The following is a 13,353-nucleotide window of genomic DNA, read 5'->3' as shown; positions in this document are numbered from 1 at the left end:
AACACGAACAAGAAAAACATCTTAAAGTGACTATGTGACTGTGCAAACAGAAAATCCATGGAAAAAAAACAGCAAAAAATCCCAGTGGGATGCAAGTCAAACAACAACAACAACCACAAGAAAACTTAGATTAAGGCCATCAGTCTAACTCCGTACTACAACAAAACAAACATGTCCAACCAAAAAACGTTTTCCAAATCACCAAAAAAATAAAGCCATAATTGCAACGTAACGGTGATCACAAGGACTGTGACCGAATTTTTACAATAAACTACATAAATAACATGTAACACCAAATCCTAGAGCAGTGCATATGAATCGGCAAATCATCGATGCCTTGCGCGTGCATTTTCTAAGCTTGGATGGTGAGCATCCGCGTCGATGTTCATGAATGGATGCGGCAGCATTGCGCGCCTGAGCATGGGCCAGAGCCTGCGTACGCTGTGTGCTGTTAGAGGGGCTCTCAAATGTTTCATGTTCACCCCCAAGGCTGGTATTTGGCCAAGTCGAGCCTGCCAGGTGTTCGATGCTTTGCATGCCACAAATTCATCCGAATGCCAAGCCTTTGCCAAGATTAATAGCCATCAATAAAAAAAAATATATGCAATATTACATAATTTGCTTATTAAATTTTATTTTGGAGTGTACAGTATAGAAATTGTTGTGTGCATGGGTGAAACACACGCACATATCACTGTGCCAAGCCTGGCTCACGTCCCTCTTGTTTGACCCATGCCATCGAAAAAAACTCACACTGATATCATGTTTCCATCATCATCAACAGCAGCAGCATCCATGATAAATCCACTGCTGGATGAAAGCCTCCCCCCACCCTGTCACCCTCCCGCACGGACTGCTACTGCCACGATCCATCTCATTCCTTGCACAGCAAGCGTTTATATTGTTCCACCTGCATGGTGGACATCCTCGTGGGCACCAGCCTCGTCCCTCGGCCATGGGGTGCCACGGTAATGAGATGTTAGCTAACTCGCCTGTTATACAAGAGGTCTTGTGTTCGATCCCGACCCTGGTGCCTTGTATATTTGGAGTTTTCATGTTCTCTCTGTGGTCGTGTGGATTTTTCTCCTCCGGTTTTTCCCCACACCTTTATAAACATTCGTTTAGAGTATTTGGCTGTTATAAATGTCTACGTGATAAGAAGCCACTTCCTTGAGCTATCATTTGTGACCAGGTCACTTCTGAAAAAAGAGCTACATAGCTCCGTGGGTCTCATCGGGTAAAATAAAAAAAGTGTTAGAAATATTTTTTATATTATTATTAACTCTTTGGAGAGATGTGTCCTGCCAAACCCACTGGCTTCTAACAGCCTGCATTGACGTATCTCGCTTGTTTCTTCAATGGTCCATGTTCTCCTCATTCTGCCTCTCGGCGCAATGCCACAGAATGTGTCGCCCCACACTTCTTTGGTGTACTTTTCAGCTTTTGCTCCAATTTATGTATCGGTGTCCATGTCTCTGGACACCGATGAAGGTTTGTGAAAGTGGTGAATTTTTCACCGATTGAAACGTTCTTGTTCAGGCACATTGGGTTTTCATGATCAACTCCGGTTTCCCATTTGGTGACGTGACGACGGCGCGGTTTGCACACCGTGGTCACGTCGCACCGTGCGTTGCTGGTGTTGTTGACGCAGGCCAAGTACCACGAGGAGTTTGAGAAGAACAAGGGCAAGGGCTACGCGCCCGTCACGGACAACGTCACCATGGAGCAACAGCGGCGCAGCATGCACGAGGTCGGCAGTGACGCCGCTGCCGCCTACAGCCGCGGCAGCACCCGCTACTCGGCCGACGAGGGCGGCATGTACGCGCAGCAGCAGCAGCAGCAGCACGGGTACCAAGGTGGCGGAGGTAACGGTATGCCATGGTCCCAACTGTGTGCGGTTGCGCGACAAGAGAGTCGCTCGCTTGCGAGGCGACGTGTGGTGGTGTGGGGAAAAACAAATAATCACCTCTATTTTATAAAGCGCTTTCCATTTTGAAGTATCTCAAAGCGCTGTCTGTAAAAATAAAACTACACTCACAAATATAGATAAAATCTAAGCGAGATAGAAAGCTGATAACATCAATGACTCCTTTTGAAATTCCAATATAATGAAGAACTGTGGTCAAAGCAAATAATAATAATAATTGCAGAGTAATCCAATCAGACAACAGAATTATTTTTTAAATCTTAAGTTACAGGGAAAGCCTGTACAAACAGGTGAGTTTTAAGACGTTAATTTAAAAGTGACATAGACTTGGAATCCCTAATGGACCCATGAAGGGGATGCCACAATCGCGCGGAGCCTTGCTGCAGAATGCTCCGTCTCCCGTAGAACATCACAATGTTGTACTCTTTGGTTCTTTCGGTAAAGTCACGTAGGTAGAAATATAAAATAAAAAATAACATATCACGACGTTTCGATCGCAACACAAAGCGGTCGTCCTCAGGCGTAAAAAATAATCCAGCAGTGGAACTGCTGAACCAGGAAGAACACAGAGCGAGAGAGCTGTTACAACAAGACGTTATGTATGTGGCGAAGGGCATGCAGGCGGGGTCTGAGCTGGAAAGCAATTCCATCCCCGCACGCATGCACATCAGTTGTGTTAATGGGGGAGATTAGGGAGAGAGAGATTCGAGAGAGAGATTAGCATGAAATGAGCTTGCGTCCCTGCCTTTTGGCTGTTATCTCCGACTCTCGAAAGAACCAAAGTATATGGATTCCTGCAGTCACGAAAGCTTCAAATCAAGATCACAATGTTGTCTTTGGAACGACGAGTAGACCAGAATCAGCTGATCTAAGTTTTCGCAGTGGTATATAAAACTTGAGCAGGTTGGTGGAATATTTAGGAGCCAGCACGTTCAAGGCCTTAAAACGTGAGAAGCTTATAAAAGAACTATAGACACACGTTCGTCAATAACGTTGCCTTAAAATAAAAAAAAATACATGTCATAGGCGATGTTTCAGGCCATGACCCTTCTTTATAACATTTTTGTATATGTGCTGTGAAGAAGGGCCATTGCCAAACATTTTTCCTGTGATATATATTTGTATTTTCTCTTCAGGTCATGGTGTCATTGACGAATATGTAGAGATTTTTTAAATACTTTTTAAACCAAACGTGCGTTGGGCATGCAGTCAGCTGACGACAACACTGCCGCCCAGTTTATTAATCACAGGTGTGTCGTCAGTTCCGACTCAAAATCCACGAGCGTGGCGGGGTGCCGGCTCCTGTTTCCCCAGCCATCGGCGTTACGAGTCACACTTGCATATATACGTCGCGTTCTCCAATTTCCCTCGTCGCGCTTGCACCTGGTGGTGCGCGTGGCCCAACCGGGGGCGCGTTTGTTTAGCCGCAGACGTAATTCAACTCTGGTGGGCTGCGTCGGCGTCGTGCCACTCCGTGCCGGCGCGTGTCTGGTCTCCTCTGCCTTGTTATTCTTGTTTGCCTGCATCCTCCCGTGTCACCTTTCTCTCCCACCGCTCTTGTGTTTTCAGCCTAAGCCCTTTCTGGTTTCTCCTTTGGTGCTGCTGCCTCTTCCTCCTTGCTCTCAAATCGTGTTTTATTAGAACCCACGGGTAAGACGAGCGAGGGAGCCGCTGTATTCATACCTCTCCTTGCTCCGACGCCCGCCTCTTCCTTCCCTGTGCCTCATCATGCCCGAGCTGTCTCTCTAAACCTCTGCGCATGAAGCGCCCTTTTTCGTGTCGCTTCACTCCCTGAAAAAGTTTAGTTCCAGGCCTCGCTGCTCACATTCTCTCCCAAACCACAGTTTTTGTATGAAATGAAGTGGCAAATAAATTTTACAAAATGGTATTTTTTTTAATTTATTATATGATTAATGTAGCGTCCCTTAATCGATAAATAATATTTGTTGTTTGGCCAAAAAATTACGAGTTAATTTAAATTTTTGATTTAAAGCTTTCGTGACTGCAGGGATTCATATTCTTGGTTCTTTCGGTAAAGTCACGTAGAAGGGAAACAATAAAGTAATAAAAATATAAAACAATAAAATTATCACGACGTTTCGACTGCAACACAAGCAATCATCATCAGGTGTGAAAACCACAGCAAGAAAATTTGAAAAAAGTGGTTTTCACACCTGATGACGATTGCTTGTGTTGCAGTCGAAACGTGATAATTTAATTGTTTTATGTTTTTATTATTTTATTGTTTCCCTTCTACGTGACTTTACCGAAAGAACCAAGGATATGAGTTAATTTTAATTGTTTCATCTCAATATTTACGACAACCGGTGTGTTTGTCGTTTAAAGTTAACCACTTTTATGATGAAGTAAAAGATGTTTGACAAAGTCACGAAATCGTTCCTCAAAAATTACAGTGGCTCATTCACATGCAGCGCTGTTTTATATTTGGTAGAAAAAAGTTTTTTTTTTATTATGAAAACGACAAATAGGGCATGCACAGATTCACATTAAATGTCCTGTTTTTATGTCTCCTGATTTTTGTACAAATAAAAAATCTCAACGCATCCTTTAATAGCACTGTCTTAAAACACAAACGCATACAATAGGCAACTTTCAGGCACCGACCCTTATTCACAGCACATAGAGACGACAGAGAGGTATAAATAACAGTTAACAAGTTCATTGATTCAAGCATGACAATTTACGCATCCCATTTTTAATCCGTGTGTTTTAACTCGCATTTATACTTCTTCTGAATGTCCTCTTTCTGCATTAAATTTTTATTTTAAATACTGAATTTGGAGGCTCGATTAAGCTCTCCTGGATAAGCACATCTATCATCACACACGCATCTCTTAACGCGCGCGTACAAAGGCGACCTTCTTGACACTTGCACGCAAATGAGCGGACACTGACGACCGGGTGCAACTCACCGGACCTGGAACACTTTGAACACAAAATCAGTTCGCAATCAACTGCATGGAGTAAACCAACTGCAAAGATCGCGACGAGGCCCTTTGCCGATGGCCATCGCCGGTGGGGTTAACGCGTGCGTGCGTCCTCTCCGATGGCCGTAGCGCTTGACTTCTGTGAACACTGTGAACGTCTCCGTCCCCCTGGGCCCGCCTGGGTGGCTGCTGCGCGCGACGTGCTCATTGCGTCGTCTCCTGCTGCTGCTGCTGCTGTCCTCGTGCTCTGTGGTGCACACCCCAGGTGGTCCCCAGCATGGGCAGGGCTACGTATCCTCCGCCGCCTCCTCGCAGCAGCGGCCGGTCTCCCAGACCCCCAGAGCCACGGTGAGAGGAGCCTCGCCACGCTGCACCCACCGCACAACCCCTGACCGAGCCGCAAAGACATTGATCCCCCCCTCCGCCGTAGCCTTAACAGACTGTTGGGGCAAGTTATGTTAGCGAGTAGCACCTATGAAGGCCGGCACTGTGGCACACGAGGTGGAGGTACGGGTCGAGATGAAGATGAGGATGGCGATGAGAAATATGGGGGGCGGAGGTGAGGACGAGGCGAGGGGGGAGATGGCATTGGGCGTGGAGCAAGACAGCAGAATGCTCACACGTGTGTGTACTGTATACGAATAGACATTGATACATATGCAGTATATGTGTTGTTGAACTTTTTTCGCACCGTACATAGCCGACAGTGCTGGTCGGAGGTGCGCATACGTGTACAGATTGACATACAGACACATGCATGTTCCTTACTAAGCACAGAGCTCTGTTCAGCTTGTGCATTTCTGTCTCAGCAGTCTATATGGGTATAACCCGTATGTATTCGTTTAATCTGCATGCATATGCCACGTATATACACACACAATAACATACACATGCACAAGCACACATATGTACCGTACACATTAACAACACACATCACACATGCATACCTATTTACAAGTATGTATATCAATACAAGCGCTGTTAGCGAGCAGCGCCTAGGAGGGCCAGCATGGCACACAAGGTGGTGGGTGGCCAGCACCACGTCCGGCTGCCTTTGCCTCCCCAGTGACGATCTTTTTACGCACCGCACCAGGTACTCATTTTAGGCTGAGTCGACCTAGGTGAGGTCAGGACCAGGAATCGAACTCGAGTTTCCGGGTTCGTAGTGGAGCGTGCTAACCGCAGCACCACCACTCCCCACATTGCCGAGCAACCCACACTGTCACCCCACACCGCCGACCCACACCGTGCTGCCGCACTGCACTGCATCACCACTCGCGTCTCGCCACCCCAGTTCAGATATCGCGCTCCGCTGATGTTAGCCATTGAGCATGGTTGGCTATGTACGGCGCGATAGAAGCCCAGCGTGCATGCGTGCATAGCCGCGGCCGCGAATCGCGCTCGGGTCGCCAGGGTTCGTAGGGTTGGCGCGGTAATCTGCCGTCGATTCGTACGCGCCCCACACGGCAGCGCGCGTTGACGTCGCCGCGAGAATCGCCGCGGTCACTCGGCACGTGGCTCACGTCATTTGAACGAGCGCGTGTGACGATGCGCGCTCACCGGGGTGCGTGCGTGCGTGCGTGCGTGTCCGTTGGGGGTGCAGAGGCCGTACCGCGCCGTGTACGACTACGCGGCGGCCGACGACGACGAGGTGTCGTTCCTGGACGGCGACGTCATCGAGAACGTGAAGCAGATCGACGAGGGTTGGATGTATGGCACGGTGCAGAGGACCGGCCAGACGGGCATGCTGCCCGCCAACTACCTGCAGCCGCTGTGAGGGGGCGAGCCCATTTTTGCTGGCGAGGGGCGCCGTGCTTCGACCCACAAGCACCGAGTTCCACTGAGAATCGTTTAACTCCTCTGACGGCAATAGTCGCAGCACGGCACCACACCGCTTCTAAACACCGCCGCTGTACCCCGCGTCATTACACGTCTAACGTCGCGACCACCGCTGCTTGTAACACCATCGTTTCACCACCAACACCTCAATAACCACCGCTGACCACTACATCGTTACCACTACGTTCCCAGCAACACCACCGCCATCGCTCCACTCTCAGCACAACACGAGAATATCGACTGAGTCTCTACACAGGCGTCATTACAGTCTAATGTCACGACCACCACCGCTTGTAACACCATCGTTGCAACACCCTAACCACCACCACCAACTACATCATTAACACCACGTTCTCAACACCACCACCGCCACCGCTCTACTCTCAGCACAACACGAGCATATCGACTGAGTCTCCAAAGCGCCAACCCTCGAACACGAGTCCCTGCTCTATGTTACTGTGAGGCCGGGGGGTCGGGGGTCGGGGGGCGGGGGGTGCTGAATTGAAATGCTTCGTCGCAAATTTTTTTTACATTTACAAACATTTTGTTAATTTGCAGACCAATGAACGGTTGATATGTCTTTTTTTTCTATCTCGGCGCATTTTCTAGAATAACGCAAAAAATAATATTCTGTGATTCATTGATCTTCACTCTCTCGGTGCGTTGAGGCAAGCTTGGAGCCGCATCCCATTGACAGCGCTGGCTTCAAACAATTGACACTTAACGCACGAATTGTCTTAAAATAATAATTATTAAAGAGCCTTAAGTGCCAGGGCCAACTATAGCAACAACATGATTCCTTATTCTCTCCAATTACTTTAATGTAGTTTACGCTTTAATCCTTAAAAATATATGAACACTTTTTTTTTTAAGTCAGGGCTTACCAACGTTATTTTTCTTTTCAGACTCGTAGTTTCCAAGTTGATTTACAAAGTTGCATTTAGCATATTAAGACCGACGTAGAATTTTTTTTTATGCCAGCCTTTAATAAAAAAATAAACTTAATATAGCAATTTGTTTTTTTATAAATGAGAAAACAAAGTACAGCAAAAGCTCTGTGATCTGGCATCCATGGGCAATGCAGGGTGCCGGTTCATCAAATATTCCCGTTTATCTGAGATTTATACTCACGGTTCACCAAATTTTCCAAGTACATTAAACTTCTAAAGAAAGAAACGAAGTCCTAATTTTAACGATGATGTAAGACACAATGTGCTCAATTTACAGAGGGACTTTCCCTGTCAGTTGTTGAGCATTCTAAGTTGATTGTAGAGAAGCAGGGGACAGTTTAAAGCACAGTGGTAGAGTGCTGTATGTCGCTAGCGCCAACACTCGGCAGCATCCTGAAGCTTCCGTAAACAACAACGGATCTACGATAAGTGCACGCATGGCAAGATGCCAGATGGCTGTCGGATTTTTTTTCCGGATACGTTATAGATAGATTTGTATTTCCGTCTGTGACAGATGCCGGTTTATTGAGCATTCCGTATGGTACAGTGGCGGATAACAGAGATGTTGCTATCTACTTGACCACTGGCGGAGCCGGTGGGGTGGCACGTGCTCCCCAAATGATCCGATCGAAATCCCTAATTTCGATCGGATCATTGGGGTTTATTAGTAATAAATCGGCATATTGCGACCCCCACTGCCACTGAGTAGCATATTATTACGTGCCAGGGACTCTATGAGATGATAGGACAATAGTCTGAGTCCATAATTGGCAATAGGTAACGGCAAAGCAGTTATAAGTGACTCACATAATTGTGTGCAGTTATTTATACAGTACACGACTTCCCTGAAGGCATTCACCTTCAGCGAGCGCGACCCTCGATCGATGGCTGCACCATCGCCACACACACGTCGAATAAAAAGCAAGGGACAAGTCCTTACTAACAACTCCTCTATCATTTTTCATTGCTGGAGGGGTTGCCCCCCCCCCCCTACCTGAAAACAATGGACTGTTAGTTGGTCTTAGCAACGTGCACAGTTTGCAGTTGTGATGATTTGGCAGGGTCAGAGGCCGTGTCGGTGTGAGATTCTCCACTGGCTCAAACTCGCAAACTCCAATCGTGCTTTGATTCGCCGCTGTTTTTTTTTTCGGTTTGGCCACACACGTAATGATCTGGCCAAAATGCGTGTCGTGAGGCCCTCCGCCACCCGCCGCGGCCAAAACAAATACTTTCATCACACGGTGTACCAGCATTTGTGGTGCCGTGCCAGTCAGTTGAAAAACACAACGCCTTCCGTGCAAGTAAACGGATGAGAGATGAATTAAGCTTCATTTTCCTGAGTTGCTCGTAATTTGTTTTATTAGCCAGTCAGTTGATAAAAACATAGTTATTTTTAGATTTACTACATTATTTCTGAAACATTCCATTGCAGTCAGACAGGCTTCGTCTGACCAAGTTCATCGCATATGCGGACTCGCATGCAGACGTTATGAAGCGTGCCTCTCCCCCCTGGTGGTTTTAACCAGCGGTAGAAATTCCACATTTCTATGGTGGGGACCAGTCTCTCCGGAAGACATCCACTGCTGACTTTCCACAAGGGATTCACTTCTCTCTTATCCAACCCGGAGGGATGATGTACCGAATCGATCCCTGAGATCTGATCTTGCATCCTTCTGATTGCATGCCCAATGCTCTAACCGCCGTTGCACAACCTGGACGGATGTCTTAAAGTTCCTTCGGGGGGAGGCCTTCGTCCGGCAGTGGATTGCCAAAGGGCTCTACTCTTATTTATTAATATTAATTAGACTCGCACACACTGTGTTTTGAGTTTAATGCCTACAGTGAGTGTGGCCTATGTTGCGGTGGACACAAACAATTGTGGGTAATAAAGCAGCTGTCTTGGTGCTCAGTCCTGGGACACAAACTCTCTGTGTTCGTTGCTGGCAGCTTTGGCGTTTTGGGCTTGATTTAAAAACAAAACACAACGATTCTGCGCCTCGCGCCGGTTCGATGACTCGCCTCACTGGTCGATTCACTCGTATACGTGCATGTTTTGTTGTTGCCATTTTTAAATGTGTAGCGCCTTGAGTGGGCTGCAGGGTTCACACGAAGGAATTGCACGCAGCGTCTGTGAATAGAAAACAAACAATGGATTTCTCAGCACAGGCAGGTCGACACGTGCATCGCGAGCGCAAGAATCTTGTTTTCGACTATGATGCGTCGTTTGCGCCCTTTAGATCGGCGTCAAATTTTGGGAGACTAAGCCCGCAGTTTCGTACAGCTTTCTGCATGTGTGCCTACCAATCCCACCACTTGCGCGCAGCTGCTCCCCCAACTCCAAAGTGCCGTTTTAGAAAACTTTTACATCGAGCATTATTGGGTAACGGCATTGGCAAGTGCGGAACGTTTGCTGAGAAAACAAAAAAAAAGGTTACGCGTAAGTTATCTGTGGAGTCGGGAGGCAGGTTTGGCTGCAGCGATGATATGTTTTGGATTTTAAAAATGCGTGTTTTACTTGCCAGGCCTCACGATGGCGGAAGGTCACGTGTTCAATTTGCTGAACAGGGCTAGAAGGCATTTGGCTTTCACACAAAGCAGAAAAAAACTCGCTTATTCTCAATTACAGTTTTACCATTCCAAATTTTAACCCAACTGGTGCCTCATGTGCATGCTGAACAACATTCCATCGGCTGTGTAAATGTCACCCCTTGCTGCGTGAAATGAAACGTTTGATGAAAAAAACCAGACGTTTTAACAAAAAGTAGTATTTCTCACTCAACACTTTTTTTTAATCTTTGCTTATATTAAATAGTAACGAATGAAATGGTAAGAAATATATATTTACATTCCTGAATTATAAACTTTTGACTTTATTTGCAATGCGTAGCTCTTAGTTGTACTGCCATATTCTGCGATGTAGCATTCAGGGCTCGGGACGTGGTGGGGAACTTTGTGATGAATTTAGACCAACTCTTCAGGGTTCCAAATCTCCAGACAGACCAGGTGTGACCAGATGTGACCCTTTCCTGCAAGATAGTCCATGGGCCACAGAGTAAAAATCCGCACCACCTCTACGATAGTGCCAATTTAATTTGCTCGATGAACCCCCACTCGTTCCAAATGGTTACCACATAATTCACCGTTATTAGCCAATGTAGAGAAATTGAAAATGTGATGCCACTTGGGAGGTGGTCCCGTCGTGTCAGATATCCGTTCTGGGCTCGTGGACTAAGAAATCTTGCCAAGTGATGCCAACTGCGTCGGTCGCTTGACTTGTACCGCCTCTTCACCGCTTGGCAAGACTTAAGATTGTTTAACCTGCGTCTCATGGCGTAATCGATATGCTTGGTTCACCTTCACGATGTGAGTTGTCCATCAAAGCTAAAGCTGTTGTACATTAAGCCACCAGTGGTCGTCGTTTCTGTCACGGGCATTCAATTCTTGGGGTCCCGCGGTGGCTAGGAGATGTTAACTACCTCGCCTGGTATGCAGGGGGTTGTGGGTTCGATCCCAATCCTGACGCCTGTTGTATATTTGGAGTTTGCGTGTTCTCCCCGTGGCCGTGAGGATTTTTCTTCGGGTCCTCCGGTTTTCCCCTCCACATTTAGAAACGTGCGTTTAGCATATTTGGCTGCTATAAATTTCCACATGATAAGCCACTTCGTTGAGCTATCATTGATGGCCAGGTCGCTTCCGTTAAAAGAGCTATATAGCTAACTGGGCCTTACTTGGTGAAATAAAAAATAGTTTGACTTTATAACCTCATATTCTTTCTGTTCTAAACGCACGTCGTTCCAATATTGAACGAGCTTTAGCCGACACGTTTAGCAATCTGTGCTAGTCACGTAGGTAAAAAAATAAAACAACAAAAAATCACGACGTTTCGGCCACAACACAAGTGGCCTTCATCAGGTGAAGGGACCGGACTGTCCAGAGGACAGCGTTGGAGTGGAAACAGCCAAGCCCAGGTCGCGTCCTTTAAGCTGTGTGGGAGGAAACAAAGGACGTGACCTGGGCTTGCCTGTTTTCACTCCAACACTGTCCTCTGGACAGTCCGGTCCCTTCACCTGATGAAGGCCACTTGTGTTGTGGCCGAAGCGTCGTGATTTTTTGTTTTATTTTTTTAACTTATATGACTTTACCGAATAAAACCAAATAGTATGGATCCTTGCAGTCACGAAAGCTTCAAATCTAGAATCTGTGCTCAGTTGTGAGCCTGTGTTGGCAGCAAAGCTGTTTCCGCTGATATTCATCAGAGAAGTGGCCACAACCGCCACCGTTTGTAGTAAATTTGGGCCGTTATTTTCCGTTTTAAATTGACGGAAATGTGCCTTTCCTCCATCATATGAATCCGCCTCAGATTTCCCGAAACGTACAATATGACCACGAACTGGTGTAAATTGTTCACCCAAGCCTACATACACAACAGCCAACGAAGCCCAAAATGTTTAACTGATCAATTAGTGCGATTGATTGCCGAAGTTAGTGATCCATATGAGGGAGGACAGAAAGACCCAGTCCAGGTTTTACTTTTTTTTTTATTGCAGCATTGTGTTTGGAATTAAGACGGGAAGCACTTTGTATTTCAACAAAAAACCAGGACCGGATCTCTCTGTACTCTAAACCTGGAGCACTGTCGTTGCCACCACCCCACGCCTTCAGCAGGGACAGCTTTTCCTGTTACTAAATCGCCTAAAAACACCCAGTCTCATCAGATGCGTGAAGCTAAGCAGGGCTCTGCCTGGAAGCTGCCTTAACTACACTCGGTGTTCGTATGCGCGGGCTGCGAGGTGTACAAGAAATGGCAGTGCAGCAGCGGATTCTCGAATCTTCCCCTGCGGAGCTTTTACTATGATCCTCGCTTAAGGTGTGGCCCGGTGGATTTCCTCCGGGTTCGCCGGTTTCCTCCCACGTGAAGCCAAAACGCAAGTACGTGGAATTGGCTAAACATCCCAAATGCAGAGCCTCGCTGCATTCATCGGATTGTAAAGGACACAAATCGGTCCGCGGGTTTCAGTACCAGCGCAAAAATGAAACGGCAACCATGCTCACCAGCTCGCCGTAGCACATGGCGATATTGTGCTGCCCATGGACACCGCTGCACACTCATCCTGTGCCACCAGAGGCAGTAAACATTTCCAGTGGTGACATTTCCCCTTGCGTGTTCCCGCGAGAGTAAATCGTGTGCCAGCATTCTCGTTTCGAAAAGGAAGTAGCGTAATTTAAATTTATTGCCCCGTGTAAAACAAATGCGTTGCCATACAGCAGTGCATATATCGAGGCGGGTGAAGACGGTGAGGATATCGCTACCACGGAATTTCTGACAACCCAGGCGTGGTAAGTGAAATGTCTGGTGTAGGGCCCGTGAATTTGTTTGGCCGGTGGCACTGAATATTGCCTGTTCAGGGAAATGAGTGGAATTGTGAAAAGTGCTCTCTAACCCCGACTTGAACACACTTCTGTCTTAAGAATAGAGGTTATTTTAGTGGCCATACAGAGGCATTGTTATATTGATGATGGTCCTGTACTGGTTTTACACAGACAAATATTTCCATACTCGTAATTGTTGAAGTGATGCATATTTGAAAGGAAGTGTAATATTTGCTTTCAGCTTAATAAACATTACAATGTATAACCCATGTTGCTTTGTAATAGTTTTTTTTACGCTTGAAATAAACATTTGTGCCAG

General features: G+C 46.7%; 1 protein-coding gene across 2 annotated transcripts in view; it reads left to right on the top strand.

Annotated features, from left to right (window-relative positions):
* Positions 1–13,303, top strand: part of LOC116949124 (LIM zinc-binding domain-containing Nebulette) — a 47,923-nt gene extending 34,620 nt beyond the window's left edge. The window contains exons 6-8 of one of the 2 annotated variants that reach the window (XM_032966349.2): positions 1,652–1,871; positions 5,141–5,223; positions 6,479–13,303. In XM_032966349.2, coding sequence (XP_032822240.2) covers positions 1,652–1,871; positions 5,141–5,223; positions 6,479–6,652 — 477 coding nt within the window. In that variant the 3' untranslated portion in view covers positions 6,653–13,303. The remainder of the gene's footprint in view (positions 1–1,651; positions 1,872–5,140; positions 5,224–6,478) is intronic. The other variant, XM_032966350.2, reaches the window with a different exon arrangement.
* Positions 13,304–13,353: the final 50 nt, after the last annotated feature.

This window comes from Petromyzon marinus, chromosome 2 (assembly GCF_048934315.1).
Source record: "Petromyzon marinus isolate PM22_M1 ecotype Great Lakes invasive population chromosome 2, UKy_Petmar_22M1.pri1.0, whole genome shotgun sequence".
Lineage (NCBI taxonomy): Eukaryota > Metazoa > Chordata > Hyperoartia > Petromyzontiformes > Petromyzontidae > Petromyzon > Petromyzon marinus.
Note: the sequence above shows the minus strand (reverse complement) of the source record. Positions and strands in the feature narration are given on the sequence as shown.